Source organism: Oncorhynchus kisutch, linkage group LG5, assembly GCF_002021735.2.
Source record: "Oncorhynchus kisutch isolate 150728-3 linkage group LG5, Okis_V2, whole genome shotgun sequence".
Classification (NCBI taxonomy): domain Eukaryota; kingdom Metazoa; phylum Chordata; class Actinopteri; order Salmoniformes; family Salmonidae; genus Oncorhynchus; species Oncorhynchus kisutch.
Window position 1 is genome coordinate 16,311,886 of NC_034178.2, and position 13,874 is coordinate 16,325,759.

The following is a 13,874-nucleotide window of genomic DNA, read 5'->3' on the forward strand; positions in this document are numbered from 1 at the left end:
TTTAAGTTTATTTTGTTATTTTTTTAATTTCACTTCACCAATTTTGACTATTTTGTATATGTCCATTACATGAAATCCAAATAAAAAATATTTTTAAATTGCAGGTTGTTATCCAACAGAATAGGAAAAACGCCAAGGGAGTTGAATACTTTTGCAAGGCACTGAGGACGGCTCATAGTAATGTCCGGAACGGCGCAAATGGAATGGCATCAAACACACGGAAACCATGGGTTTGATACCAATCCACTGATTCCGCTCTAGCCATTACCATAAGCCCGTCCTCCCCAATTAAGGTGCCACCAACCTCCTGTGGTGTAGCAGAAACAAGAAAAAGTGTGTGTGTGTGACGAGAAAGAATATGTATAGTAGTGGGACTGTGTGTGTGTGTGTGTGTGTGTGTGTGTGTGTGTGTGTGTGTGTGTGTGTGTGTGTGTGTGTGTGTGTGAGAGAGAGAGAGGTGGCAGACCTGAGGTGATGTTGAGGCTCAGTAATGAACATGTTTAGTGGAGAGAGAGACAGGGGGAACTCTAGGAAAACCATTTACAATCGGTGACATGTTCGCTCTCTCACTCTCTCTCTCTCTCTCTCTCATAAGGCATGGACAAATGAGTTTAAGGGTGAAATAGAGGGCAGCTTAGGATCCCAGTAATACTCTATTATATTACAGTATTACATCCTTTGTGAAAGCATGAAGGTATATATGCAGTCCAAATGCACCGAGTTGGTTAATTGCAATTTTTCATTAGATATAATTAGATTACTTTGATTATTTGTGTTTTTGTGTAGATGTGTGTGTCCCTGTGTGTGTACATGTGTGCTTATATGCACCCATATTTTTGTTTAAGAAAATATCTATAAATCAGTAACCATAGAGCATATCCCATACATACTTACTGTATATCTCTATCATCTTTCTATCCTCACATATACAATATATGTCTTTGATATGATTAGACCATTAGAGAACTGTTCCTGCCCTTTCACGGTTGGTGACACAGTGGAGTCTTCTGAGGTTTTTCCCAGAATGCCTCAGTGTCTGGGTGTCAGCGGGGCACATGTTTAGGGACCACTCCGCACACACCACACACGGTTGGTGGCATCTTAATTGGGGAGGACGGGCTTATGGTAATGGCTAGAGCGGAATTAGTGGAATGATATAAAATACATCAAAAAATTGGTTTCTACGTTCGTTCTGTTCCAGCCATTATTATGAGCCGTCCTCCCCTCTAGTGACACACACGCACACAGATACATGCACAAACCCTCAGAGAATACTTCAGGACACTGGGAGTCACCCAAAGAGTCAACAAACATGAGACAATTACTGCTCCTTCAGTGGTTCTCTTTCTCTCGCTCTCTCTCTCTGCCTAACAAACTCCTTCTCGCTCTTACGCTGTATGTGTGAGTGCGTGCTTGTTTATGTATGCTTGTACACTGTATCCATGCAGGTGTGTGTATGTATGAACTGCCTTGGCTGTGAAAGGAGAACTGAGAGGTCACTGCACCCCCTGGCAATAAATTGATCCTCAGTCATTGAGGCCAGTGGAGGAGGGATATGCTATAAGAGCTTCCATTCTCCAGTATCCTCTATATTGTCTGCAGAAGGATCTGTAACGCTAACATGAGGTGCAGGGATTGTCTGAAGGCTGGGACACTGGTAAAACACGACACGAGGGTTGTACTATTTGTAGGTCTCTGGGAGAGGTATTCACCTGAAGTAAAACCTATTTTGACATGTCATGTGGTTAAAGTGGAACTCGAGCCAGAGTGGAGCACTGAGAGGCACCGCTTAGCAATGACATCTGATTAAACACTGACAGAACTCTATACTACTATTTTTAATAGTGAAGATTTGCAAGCAAATAAACTGTGCAGTTTGCTGAATGTGTTTAACTATACTTGTGGGGACCAGAGGTCCTGACAAGAATAGTAAATGGAAATGTTTTGACCTTGTGGGGACATTATGTTAGTCCCCACAAGGTCAAATTCTAGGGGGTTAAGGTTAAGATTTATAATTAGTGTCCGGGTTATAATTAGCTTTAGGGATAGGTTAGGGAAAATAGGATAGTGGGGCTGAATTGTAGGTTCCCGCAAGGTTAGTTATAGAAGACTGTGTGTGTGTGTGTGTGTGTGTGTGTGTGTGTAAGGTTAGGGAAAATAGGATTTTGAATGGGACTGAAAATGTGTCCCCACATGGTTAGTTATTGTAGACTATGTGTGTGTGTGCATCTATTTTCTCATCACCCTTTCTCCCCATTCTCCAACCCACCCATCTCTCGCTCCCATCCCTCTTCTCTGATCCTCCCCATTTATCCCCCACTTCCACCCCATCCTTCTCCCCTTGCCTTTCTTCCCAACACCTTTCTCATCCCATCCTTCTCCCTGCCCCACACCTTCCTGTTCCTATGCTCTTCTTTCCTTACCATGTTTCTCTTCCCCACCCTTCTCACTCTATCTTTCTCCCTGCCACTCTCCTCACCCCTATCTCCCTCCACCCACCGCCCTATGTCCCTATTCTCTCTGTCCATAAGCTCTCCTCACCATCTCCACCCCACCCCACCCCTCACTCACTCACTCCCCCAACCACCCTCAAAACCCCCAGCCATTCCTTCTCCCTGTCCCTCTGCTGTTAGCTCCATGCTGCTCTGTGCTAGCAGGGGAAAACAGGGACACAACAGGGGTGTAACTGTGAACCAAAGCGCTGCCAGCCCACACTACTCCTCTACAGAGCTGCAGGTACTTGGCTTGGGGCCCATGGCACATAGACCCCCCCCAAACAGGGGCGGATAGGGCAGGATCTGCAACAGGGTGGGATGAGCAAGGGGTTGGGTGAAGGCTGGGGGATTGGGGAGAGGGTTGAAACCATTGGTTGGGAGGGATGGTTGTGTGTGGGATGGGAGGCAACCATGTCACCCAAACAACAGTTCCATCCACCTCCATCCAACCTATTGCCCATCTCACCCTGCAACCAGGATGACATATCCACATTTACATTCGATATAACACCCAAACAAGCATGTTCTGTTCACCACAGCCATCTTACCTGTGCATTTGAAGAACTTGGACTCTCCCACACTTAGCTCCACCTTGTTCAAGGATATGGACACCTGCAGAACAGCTGTGAGGAGAGAGAGAAAGAGAAAAAAGATAAGCATATACACATAAGAAAACTCAAAGAGAAAATAGGATAATAAGAAAGAGAAAAGTTTTGTTAACATGGGGGGTGGGAGGGAAGCGGTGACTGGCTTTCAAAAGTTGGCGCTGTTACAACCTGACTGGTCGGGAGTAGGCTACTAAGTGACTGCGAGTGAAGAGCAAAACAATCCTAAACATTGATTTATCGAGACCAGTCCCCATGCTTGTCTCAGAGCAGTGCAAAACGGTGCTGAAATAGTTGAGAACACACGGGTAAGCTATTGCTTCAAATCCTATTACAACAATTGGATGACTTTGGGTGTTCCAGTAGGCAACAATTTGTTGCCTTCATTGGCCTACTTTATTCTTAAAAGAACTCCAGCACAGAGAAGAGAAAGGAGCCTTAAATAATGTTAACAATTAAGCGTTTGAATTCACAAATGCATTTGACTATTTTTAATAATGGCCATCAACCAAAAACACATCTACCGTGGGATTCCATTTCCAGCAAGACTATTCAAGCCATCGACTCACTGATGGTTGAAGATGACGAGCGATCGGCAAAGGCAATCTGGAATCTGCTGGCATCCCCGCACAACATCAACTTCGCTCTAATCACAGTCAGAAGGCAGTTGAAGAAACTTAAGTGTACTTATGGAAAAGGCTTTGCAAGACATTTTATATATATATATATATATATATATATATAGTGGCTTGCGAAAGTATTCACCCCCCTTGGCATGTTTCCTATTTTCTTTGCCTTACACCCTGGAATTAAAATATATTTGTTTGTATCATTTGATTTACACAACATGACTACCACTTTGAAGATGCAAAATCTTATTTTATTGTGAAACAAACATCTTAAGAGTGCATAACGAGTCACTCGTCTCTTTGTGATGAATGCCCTCCTTGCCTGGTCCGTGAGTTTTGGTGGGCGACCCTCTCTTGGCAGGTTTGTTGTGTTGCAATATTCTTTTCATTTCTTAATAATGGATTTAAATGGTGCTCCGTGGGATGTTCAAAGTTTCGGATATTTTTTATAACCCAACCCTGATCAGTACTTCTCCACAACTTTGTCCCTGACCTGTTTGGAGAGCTCCTTGGTCTTCATGGTGCCGCTTGCTTGGTGGTGCCCCTTCTTTAGTGGCATGGCAGACTCTGGGGCCTTTCAGGACAGGTGTATATATATACTGAGGTCATGTGACAGATCATGTGACACTTAAATAAAGGTCCACCTGTGTGCAATCTAACTAATTATGTGACTTCTGAATGTAATTGATTGCACCACATCTTATTCAGGGGCTTCATAGCAAAGTTGTTGTTTTTTCATTTCACCTCATCAATTTTGACTACTTTGTGTATGTCCATTACATGAAATCCCCCCAAAAATCTATTGAAATTACAGGTTGTAACAGGGTGAGTATTTTTGCAAGGCACTGTATATATAGCTTTTTTCCCCCATAGTAATTCATTATGGATCTATTAATATATTTAAACTCCCTCAACTCGGCAAGAGTCTGTTGTCCTGCTGATAGTCGAAATAAACATCTGCATTTTGAAAGAGTATTTTCATCATGATTTTATAAACGAAAGCATAAATATGTTGAAGAAATACTGTGCAGTACATGTTTTACCCGATATTTTGAGGTTGCATGATGCTTGAAGTAATTTCTCGCCAGGGACCAGGCCAATATTTGATTTTTGATGGGAAGTTTAGCTATTTACAAAGGAAAAGGTACATCAAATATTGCATCCTACACCTCACGGACTGCTATGTGTTCGACAATATTTCACTGTTGCCTCCTTTTTCAGGTATTATGGCTCGAGATATCTTTGAGGAAGAAATCATCAAGAGATATGCAGGACCCTACGTCAGAGAGGTGTTTCTGGGACCATATCATTTCTTTCAAGGTAGGATGTTGATATGTGTAGGCCTATTTACATGTATATTTCATAGTATTGCACCTAATGTTGACTGTTAGGCTAAATGTATATTTTTCTTCTCCAAATGCAGGCAATGACCCAACACACACTGCTGCTGTAACGGTTTTCCTCCTCCTCTTCTGAGGAAGAGTAAGAAGGATCGGACCAATACGCAGCGTGGTAAGTGTCATAATTTTTTATTAGAACTGACCACGACACAAAATGAAAATGAACCAGTTCCATGTGGAAAACACAGACACAGAAAATAATCACCCACATCCAAAATGGGGAAAACAGGCTACCTAAGTATGATTCTCAATCAGAGACAGCGATCGACAGCTGCCTCTGATTGAGAACCACACCAGGCCAAACACAGAAATACAACATAGAAAAAAGAACACAGACTACCCACCCCAACTCACGCCCTGACCAAACTAACACAAAGACATAATAAAGGAACTAAGGTCAGAACGTGACAGCCGCCATGGTTTGCATTGCAAATGAGGGCATAAACTGGGTCAAGACGCCATCAGAGTAAGTAGACCTTTATGTACTAAAATAAAGTTGAAGTAAAAATAAATAAAAGACCTGCAACACTTTTAACAGCACATTACTCAACACTAGTGAGACTCATGTCCCCTACGGTAGACCTATATATATATATATATATATATTTCTCTACATGTAGGTCTCGTGATTTAAACCTGATCAAACTTGTTTGGCATCAACTGAAAACATTCATCCATAACTCTGCCAAGCCTACAAGCAAAGAGTAACTGGTGAAGGCCATCAAGACATTTTGGCTTGAGAAATTGACGATACAACAAATACATTGATCATCTCAGGTTTTACCCGTGGTCGTGGAGCTGTGAGTAAGTGCAACTTACTCACACAAACAGTAGCCAGGCGATTAAATTACCATTTTGTAAATAAATAGACATATGAAGAGTATATTGTCCTGCTAATTGCCCATCATGGAAACATTGTTTGCATGATGGGCTACATCTGCTACAGTACACTTATGACAAGTGTTGGTAAACATGTTTTCAAAATGCCTCTGGCTGTCCATCACTAATGTAAATAAAAACACAGCACCTTAATAAAAATGCACATAATGCTTGTTTTACATTCTTCATTGTAAACAACATGTCACAAATAATTCAACACACCACATTTTTCGTGACGGAAAATCTGGTCTGTGAGAATATCGAAGGGAATTGTTTATAATTATAATGCAGGGTTACTTATAATAATAATAATAATCGTTGGATAACAGATCGGCTCTCGGAACTCATTAAGAGGCGGCTTCTATCTTCAATATAATCATTCATTCAGAATGTTAAACCAGAATACAGTGGATTATAATAAAGGGGAAATTGCGTGTCAATTCATAAAGCATGTGCCATGGAATCGGTACATAAAAAATGTGTGTAAACTGATTTTTTTAAATTACCATATCATTTTTGTATATTCTCTATAGTTATGTACTTGAAAATGTATCAATTGACCAATTCGGCACATTTGGGCAGACCTGATACAAACAATTTAACAGTAATGCAATGATTCATTGGATCAGTCTAAAACTTTGCACAAACACTGCCGCCATCTAGACTTCTAAGCGATATAATGGCCTATAGCTTGCATTTCAAAGATGATGAAAAAAATATGAGAAAATGCATGTTTTTGTCTTTGTATTATCTTTTACCAGATCTAATGTGTTGTATCTCCTACATTAATTTCACATTTCCACAAACTTCAAAGTGTTTCCTTTCAAATGATATCAAGTATATGCATATCCCTTCTTCAAGTCCTGAGCTACAGGCAGTTGTTTGTCATTTTAGGTGACATTTTTTTTTTTAAAGGGTCCGATCCTTTGATCTGAAATTGCAACCAACTTCATATGACTTGTTTAAAAAATAATGATATTTTGGAGATGATTAATTTCAAATAACCAAAAGTGAATGACTGTAATCTGAAAAGGGAAAAAAGCCATTCTTGACAATGGGGTGAGACATTCTTACTAATTTCTAAATAAAGCCAGTTTGTTATTTAGAACGATTTCTGTTTTATAGAGGGAGAGAAACCAAAAGCCCACCTTGCCTATTTTTCAAAAGTCGTCAGTCCACATGTCAAGTTAAATTCCCCCATTGTATTTACCCAAGTTCTCTCTTAACTCCAGGACCCCCGACAGTTTTTGTTGGTGTTGCCTGCTGTAGGACTCTGGTGCCAGAGGAGACTCTCAGACTGAAAACACCTCTATTCATTTACGAAAAGATTTTGTGCCACAGTTTAGACTACTGATAGACTAGCGTTTTTACTCCCCATTGTGATAGTGTGGTACAATGACAGAATGCCACCATCTACCACTAACGGTCGTGGCATCAGCTCATAACTTTTTAAGGAAGAGCCACTGTACCATTCCATGACGCTCGTATACCTCAAATTATGCATCACAAGAGGCCTAATCCTACGCCTTTCCCGTTTTGCTCAGAGACTGCTACTACAACACAAAAGGCTATCATGCTGAGGTTCACATAGGATGAAGGACTAGGTAATGAGTGGAGTTGCGACAAACACTTCCTTTTACCATATAAAAGCTTGAAATCACACACACAATCCAAATGTAGATGTTCGGCTGCACATCATTGCAAGTTGTACTTAAGTGCCTTGCTTGCCGCTTACCCCTTCCTGAGCCAAGGCGGCATCCCAAAAGGAACCCTATTCTCCATATAGTGCACTTCTTTTGACCATAGGCCTGTGAGCTGGTCCCATGGGCCCTTGTCAAACGTAGTGCACTAAATAGGGAATAGGGTGTCACAGCGGCAGCCAGAGAAGAATAGCGTGAATCTAGTTAAGGATGACACCAAAGGCAGTGGAGGAGAAAGCACCTTTAATCTTCTCTCTCTCCGTCTGGCTATCCTTTGATTATCAGTTTGTGTTTATGTTCTGTAGATGCGCACACACACACACACATACACACACACATACACACACACACACACACACACACACACACACACACACACACACACACACACACACACACACACACACACACACACACACACACACACACACACACACACACACACACTCTCTAAGGAATTTGCTGTGACAGAGAGCTGCCTATAGATGGCAGTAGGTGAACACTACTGTAATGTCACCACTTTACTGCATGCCTGGTAATACACATCTACATCTCAAGGGTTGAGATTTATCTATACTGAACAAAAAAATAAAACACAGCATGCAACAATTTCAAAGATTTTACTGAGTTACAGTTCATATAAGGAAATCAGTCAATTGAAATAAATTCATTAGGCCCTAATCTATGGATTTCAAATGACTGGGCAGTGGCACAGCCAATCAGAATGTTTTTCCCAACAAAAGGGCTTCATTATTGACAGAAATGAAGAAGCCGGATGTGGAGGTCCTGGGCTGGAGTGGTTACTCGGGGTCTGCGGTTGTGAGGCTGGTTGGATGTACTGCCAAAATCTCTAAAACGATGTTGGGAGGTAGGTTATAGTAGAGAAATTAACATTCAATTCTCTGGCAACAGCTCTGGTGGACATTCCTGCAGTCAGCATGCCAATTGCACACTCCCTCAAAACATGAGACATCTGTGGCATTGTATTGTGTGACAGAACTGCACATTTTAAAGTGGCCTTTTAAACTGCACCTGTGTAATAATAATGCTGTTTAATTAGCTTATTGATATGTCACACCTGTCAGGTGGATGGATTATATTGGAAAAGGAGAAATGCTCACTAAATAAATACGCTTTTTGTGTGTATGGAAAATTATTATTTCAGCTCGTGAAACATGTGACCAACACTTTACATGTTGGGTTTATGTTCTTGTTCAGTCTATATCCTCCAACTGTCCATTCTACCTGTTCACACGCAAGCACACACACACATATATATATATTTAACCCTCCGGCCCCAAACGCGCAAACGCACACAATGTCCCATCCCCAGGGTAGCACTATATTACAGTTGCCAGTTATGTCCTCTCATCTCAGCTCTGCCCCACTTACTCCTCTTCCCTGTGACACGGAGCTCCAGCTGTGCCCGGTGCCCCTGCTCTCAGAGGTAACAAGTCTACCGTCTGCCATACCTTACAGTCGTGCCGTCTGGCTGATTAACGAGCAGGAGACACATATGCACGTACACAGACACAAACGCGCAAACAGACTCTGGCCCGATGCGCACCCACACACACAGAATCCACCCCTCCCTTCATCGCCACTGCATCATTAACTACCAGCCGATACCTGTTTACAAGCAAAAACAGGAAGTACGAGTGATGCTTTCAATACGAAAGTGGTCCGATGAAGAGGATGCAAAGCTACAGGACTGTTTACCACATCAGTCACTGGCTTCATTAACCCTTTGACGCGTATGATCACATACAGATGAAGTCGGAAGTTAACATGCACCTTAGCCAAATACATTTCAACTCAGTTTTTCAATTCCTAACATTTAATCCTAGTAGAAATTAAATGTCTTAGGTCAGTTAGGATCAACACTTGATTTTAAGAATGTGAAATGTCAGAATAATAGTAGAGAGAATGACTTATAAGAGCTTTTATTTCTTTCATCACATTCCCAGTGGGTCATACATTTACATACACTCAATTAGTATTTTGTAGCATTGCCTTTAAATTGATGAACTTGGGTCAAACGTTTCATGTCACCTTCCCACAAGAAGTTGGGTGAATCCTGACAGAGCTGGTGTAACTGAGTCAGGTTTGTAGGCCTCCTTGCTCATGTAACAGTATAGCTTCTGTCCCTCTCCTCGCCCCAACCTGGGCTCGAACCAGCGACCCTCTGCACACATCAACCACAGTCACTCACGAAGCATCGTTACCCATCGTGCCACAAAAGCCGTGGCCCTTGCAGAGCAAGGGGAACAACTAATTATAGGTCTCAGAGCGAGTGACATCACCAACTGAAACACTATTAGCGCGCACCACCGCTAACTAGCTAGCCATTTCATATCGGTCACACTCGCACACGCTTTTTCAGTTCTGCCCACAAATGTTCTATAGGATTGAGGTCAGGGCTTTGTGATGGCCACTCCAATACCTTGACTTTGTTGTCTTTATGCCATTTTGCCACAACTATGGAAGTATGCTTGGCTTCATTGTCCATTTGGAATAGCCATTTAGGACCAAGCTTTAACTTCCGGACTGATGTCTTGAGATGTTGCTTCAATATATCTACATAATCTTCCTTCCTCATGAAGCCATCTATTTTGTGAAGTGCACCAGTCCCTCCTGCAGCAAAGCACCCCCACAACATGATGCTGCCACCCCCGTGCTTCACGGTTAGGATGGTGTTCTTCAGATTGCAAGCCTCCCCCTTTTCCTCCAAACATAACAATGGTCATTATGGCCAAACCATAATATTTATGTTTCATCAGACCAGAGGACATTTCTCCAAAAAGTACGATCTTTGTCCCCATGTGCAGTTACAAACCGTAGTCTGGCTTTTTTATGGTGGTTTTGGAGCAGTGGCTTCTTCCTTTCCGAGCGGCCTTTCAGGTTATGTCGATATAGGACTAATTTTACTGTGGATATAGATACTTTTGTAGCTGTTTCCTCAGGCATCTTCACAAGGTCCTTTGCTGTTGTTCTGGGATTGATTTGCACTTTCGCACCAAAGTGCGTTCATCCCTAGGAGACAGAACGAGTCTCCTTCCTGAGTGGTATGACAGCTGCGTGGTCCCATGGTGTTTATACTTGTGTACTGTTGTTTGTACAGATGAACGTGGTACCTTCAGGCGTTTGGTAATTGCTCCATAGGATGAACCAGACTTGTGGAGGTCTACAATTATTTTCTGAAGTCTAGGCTGATTCTTTTGATTTTCCCAAGATGTCAAGCAAAGAGGTAAGGAGTTTGAAGGTAGGCCTCGAAATACATACACAGGTACACCTTCAATTGACGCAAATTATGTCAATTAGCCTATCAGAAGCCACAACATAATTTTCTGTTTTTTTCCAAGCTGTTTAAAGGCACAGTCAATTTAGTGTATGTAAAATTCTGACCCACTGAAATTGTGATACAGTGAATCACAAGTGAAATAATATGTTTGTAAACAATTGTTGGAAAAATTACTTGTGTCATGCACAAAGTAGATGTCCTAACCGACTTGTCAAAACTATAGTTTGTTAACAAGAAATTTGGGGAGTGGTTGAAAAACAAGTTTTAATGACTCCAACCTAAGTGTATGTAAACTTCCGACTTCAACTGTATTTACGATCATTGTTGCGTGGTCCCTGCAGGGTACCATTACAAATATGTAATTGGAACAGGAGCAACAGAACGTATGACCAACTTGTCTAAACATCATTGTTGCCTGAAATGCATCTAAACAATGCTTTGTATTGATGGAAAATATAGGTCTTCAGAACTTCATCATCCAAGCATCACAAGCAACACATTCACTGCCAAAATAATTATATAAACCAGTTTAAATAACAGTCTGCGCTGATAAGAAAAAATGTCAGCGACATAACAGCTAGGCTAGTTTACAATGTATCACATCTCTGGTGAGCACAAGGGAGAAATGTAATATTGTTTAGAAAGAGATGTATGTCAGCTAAGCTAATAGCGGCTACATTCTTTATGATGGCAGCCATCTTTGTTTATGTTTGACTAGGAAAAACTCCCTAACCCCAGAATGCCATTCCCTATTAACCACAAATAAACAAAGTCAAAGATGGCTGCGCCCACTGACCGAATAATATCAACATACTTTGGCCACTTTCAGAATATTACAAATCTTCAATGTGCTTGGTTCAGTGTAAACAAGAAGCAGAGCACATGACTTGACAAGTCGTTTACATTTTTTGATGACTCACAAAGCAAATAAAATGTTTTCACCTCAAATACTACTATACTGCCCAGTCGTAGCACAAAAGCTAAACAGTGTTGCCAGATTTGGGTGAAACCATTTTAAGGGGGTTTGCAGTTAGTATACTTGAAGTTTATACAAATGCAACCACGTTTTAGAAGGAGATCAACAGCTGGTCCATCCACGTAACAGTCTGCGCGTAGATGATGCAGAAGCATAAACCTATATAATCATGTCTAGCTCCATAGTTTACGATAACCCATATCTACAACCTCACCTTACTCATGCCACAGTCTCTGCACACAATATCGCTGATGACACACACATTCATTCAATTTGGATCGATTCGATTTGATCTGCTCATCCGCACAAACTACCTCACTTTGTTGCTTACATGACTTGGATCCACCCTGTTCTCACTCTCCTCTGTCCCGACCAGGCTAAAACCTATCCCAGCCATAATACTCACCACATGTGATAATTGCTAAATATGTTTTTTGCTTGGAGGCGAGGTAGGCATCTCTATCTGTAGGCTACATGTCCAGTGGGGATAAAACGTTGATATGAACAAAAAGTATTTAGAATGTCAGCGTTCACCTTCGCCATGGTTGGTATATGTAACATATGCTGATACCCAGCTCTCACTTTGTTTCTTAGCAACTATTGTGACAGACACACCAGACTTAGCACCACAGGTTTCCTCCCCCCGTCTCACATGAGCAGACCCTCATACAGGCGAATACCAAAGCCTCTTTGGGGCAACAGGTAGCCTAGTGGTTAGAGCATTGGGCCAGTAACCGAAAGGTTATGCCATGGATTACAGGCAACATCCGCACTGAGCTAAAGGCTAAAGCTGTCACTTTCAATGAGCGGGACACTAATCCGGAAGCTTGTAAAGAATCCCACTACGCCTCTGACGAAACACCAAAACAGGCAAAGCGTCAATACAGTACCAAGGTCAAATCCTACTACACCGGCTCTGACACTCGTCGGATGTGGCAGGGCTTGCAAACTATTACAGATTAAGAAGGGAAACTCAGCCCCGAACTGTCCAGTGACATTAGCCTATCAGATGAGCTAAATACCTTCTATACATGCCTCAGAGGCTAGCGACGCTGAACTATGCATGAGAGCACCAGCTGTTCTGGATGTGTTATCACTCTCTCCGTAGCTGATGTGAGTAAGACTTTTACCCTTTTACTGCGGTGGGCTAAATCATGGTCAAACAGAGTGTTTCTTTGTAGTCTTAAACAAATCTACTTTCAAACAAAAATATACACGTCACACATACGTTTTTGGGCTTTAAAAAAAGACGACACTTTTACCATGTCAGATATACAGTTGAAATGTATTACATTTTGAGTTTGCAATCCAATATTACACTTTATATACACATCTCAGAAGACTGAAATATAACAAAACCGTTTGACACAGAAACACCAGATTTTCGGCGGGTGGATTATCAGGACACATACTCAGAGCATGTGCTCACCAGCTGGCAAGTGACATTTTCAACCCTGACCACCATTGTCCCTGTGTCCAAGAACGCCAAGGTAAATTACTATTTCCCCGTAACAGCATCAACCCCTAAGCAATAAGATGGCTAAATAGTTAATTAAATAGTTAACCACACGGAATATCTGAAACGACCCTTATTGTAATTCTCTTTTGCCTAATCACATACACTGATGTTATTGTTTATTATCTATCTCAATTACCTGGTACCCCTGCACATATACTCTGCACTGGTACTCACATGTGTATTTATTCCTTGTGTTATTCTTTTTCTATTTATTTTCTCTCTGCATTGTTGGGAAGGGCCCGTAAGTAAGCATTTTACTGTTAGTCTACACCAGCTGTTCATGAAGCATGTGACAAATAACAATTGTGGGTGTTGATTCAATATATATATATATATATGTGTATATATTCATTTTTTTCTCTATCATTGT

The 13,874-nt window shown here is 41.5% G+C and overlaps 1 protein-coding gene across 3 annotated transcripts in view; it reads right to left on the reverse strand.

Annotated features, from left to right (window-relative positions):
• The window catches only part of ncam2 (neural cell adhesion molecule 2), a 417,495-nt gene that overhangs the window by 123,115 nt on the left and 280,506 nt on the right, over positions 1 to 13,874 (reverse strand). For all 3 annotated transcript variants that reach the window (XM_020482721.2, XM_020482720.2, XM_020482722.2), the window contains exon 2: positions 3,044 to 3,118. In XM_020482721.2, the coding sequence (XP_020338310.1) occupies positions 3,044 to 3,118 (75 nt within the window). The remainder of the gene's footprint in view (positions 1 to 3,043; positions 3,119 to 13,874) is intronic.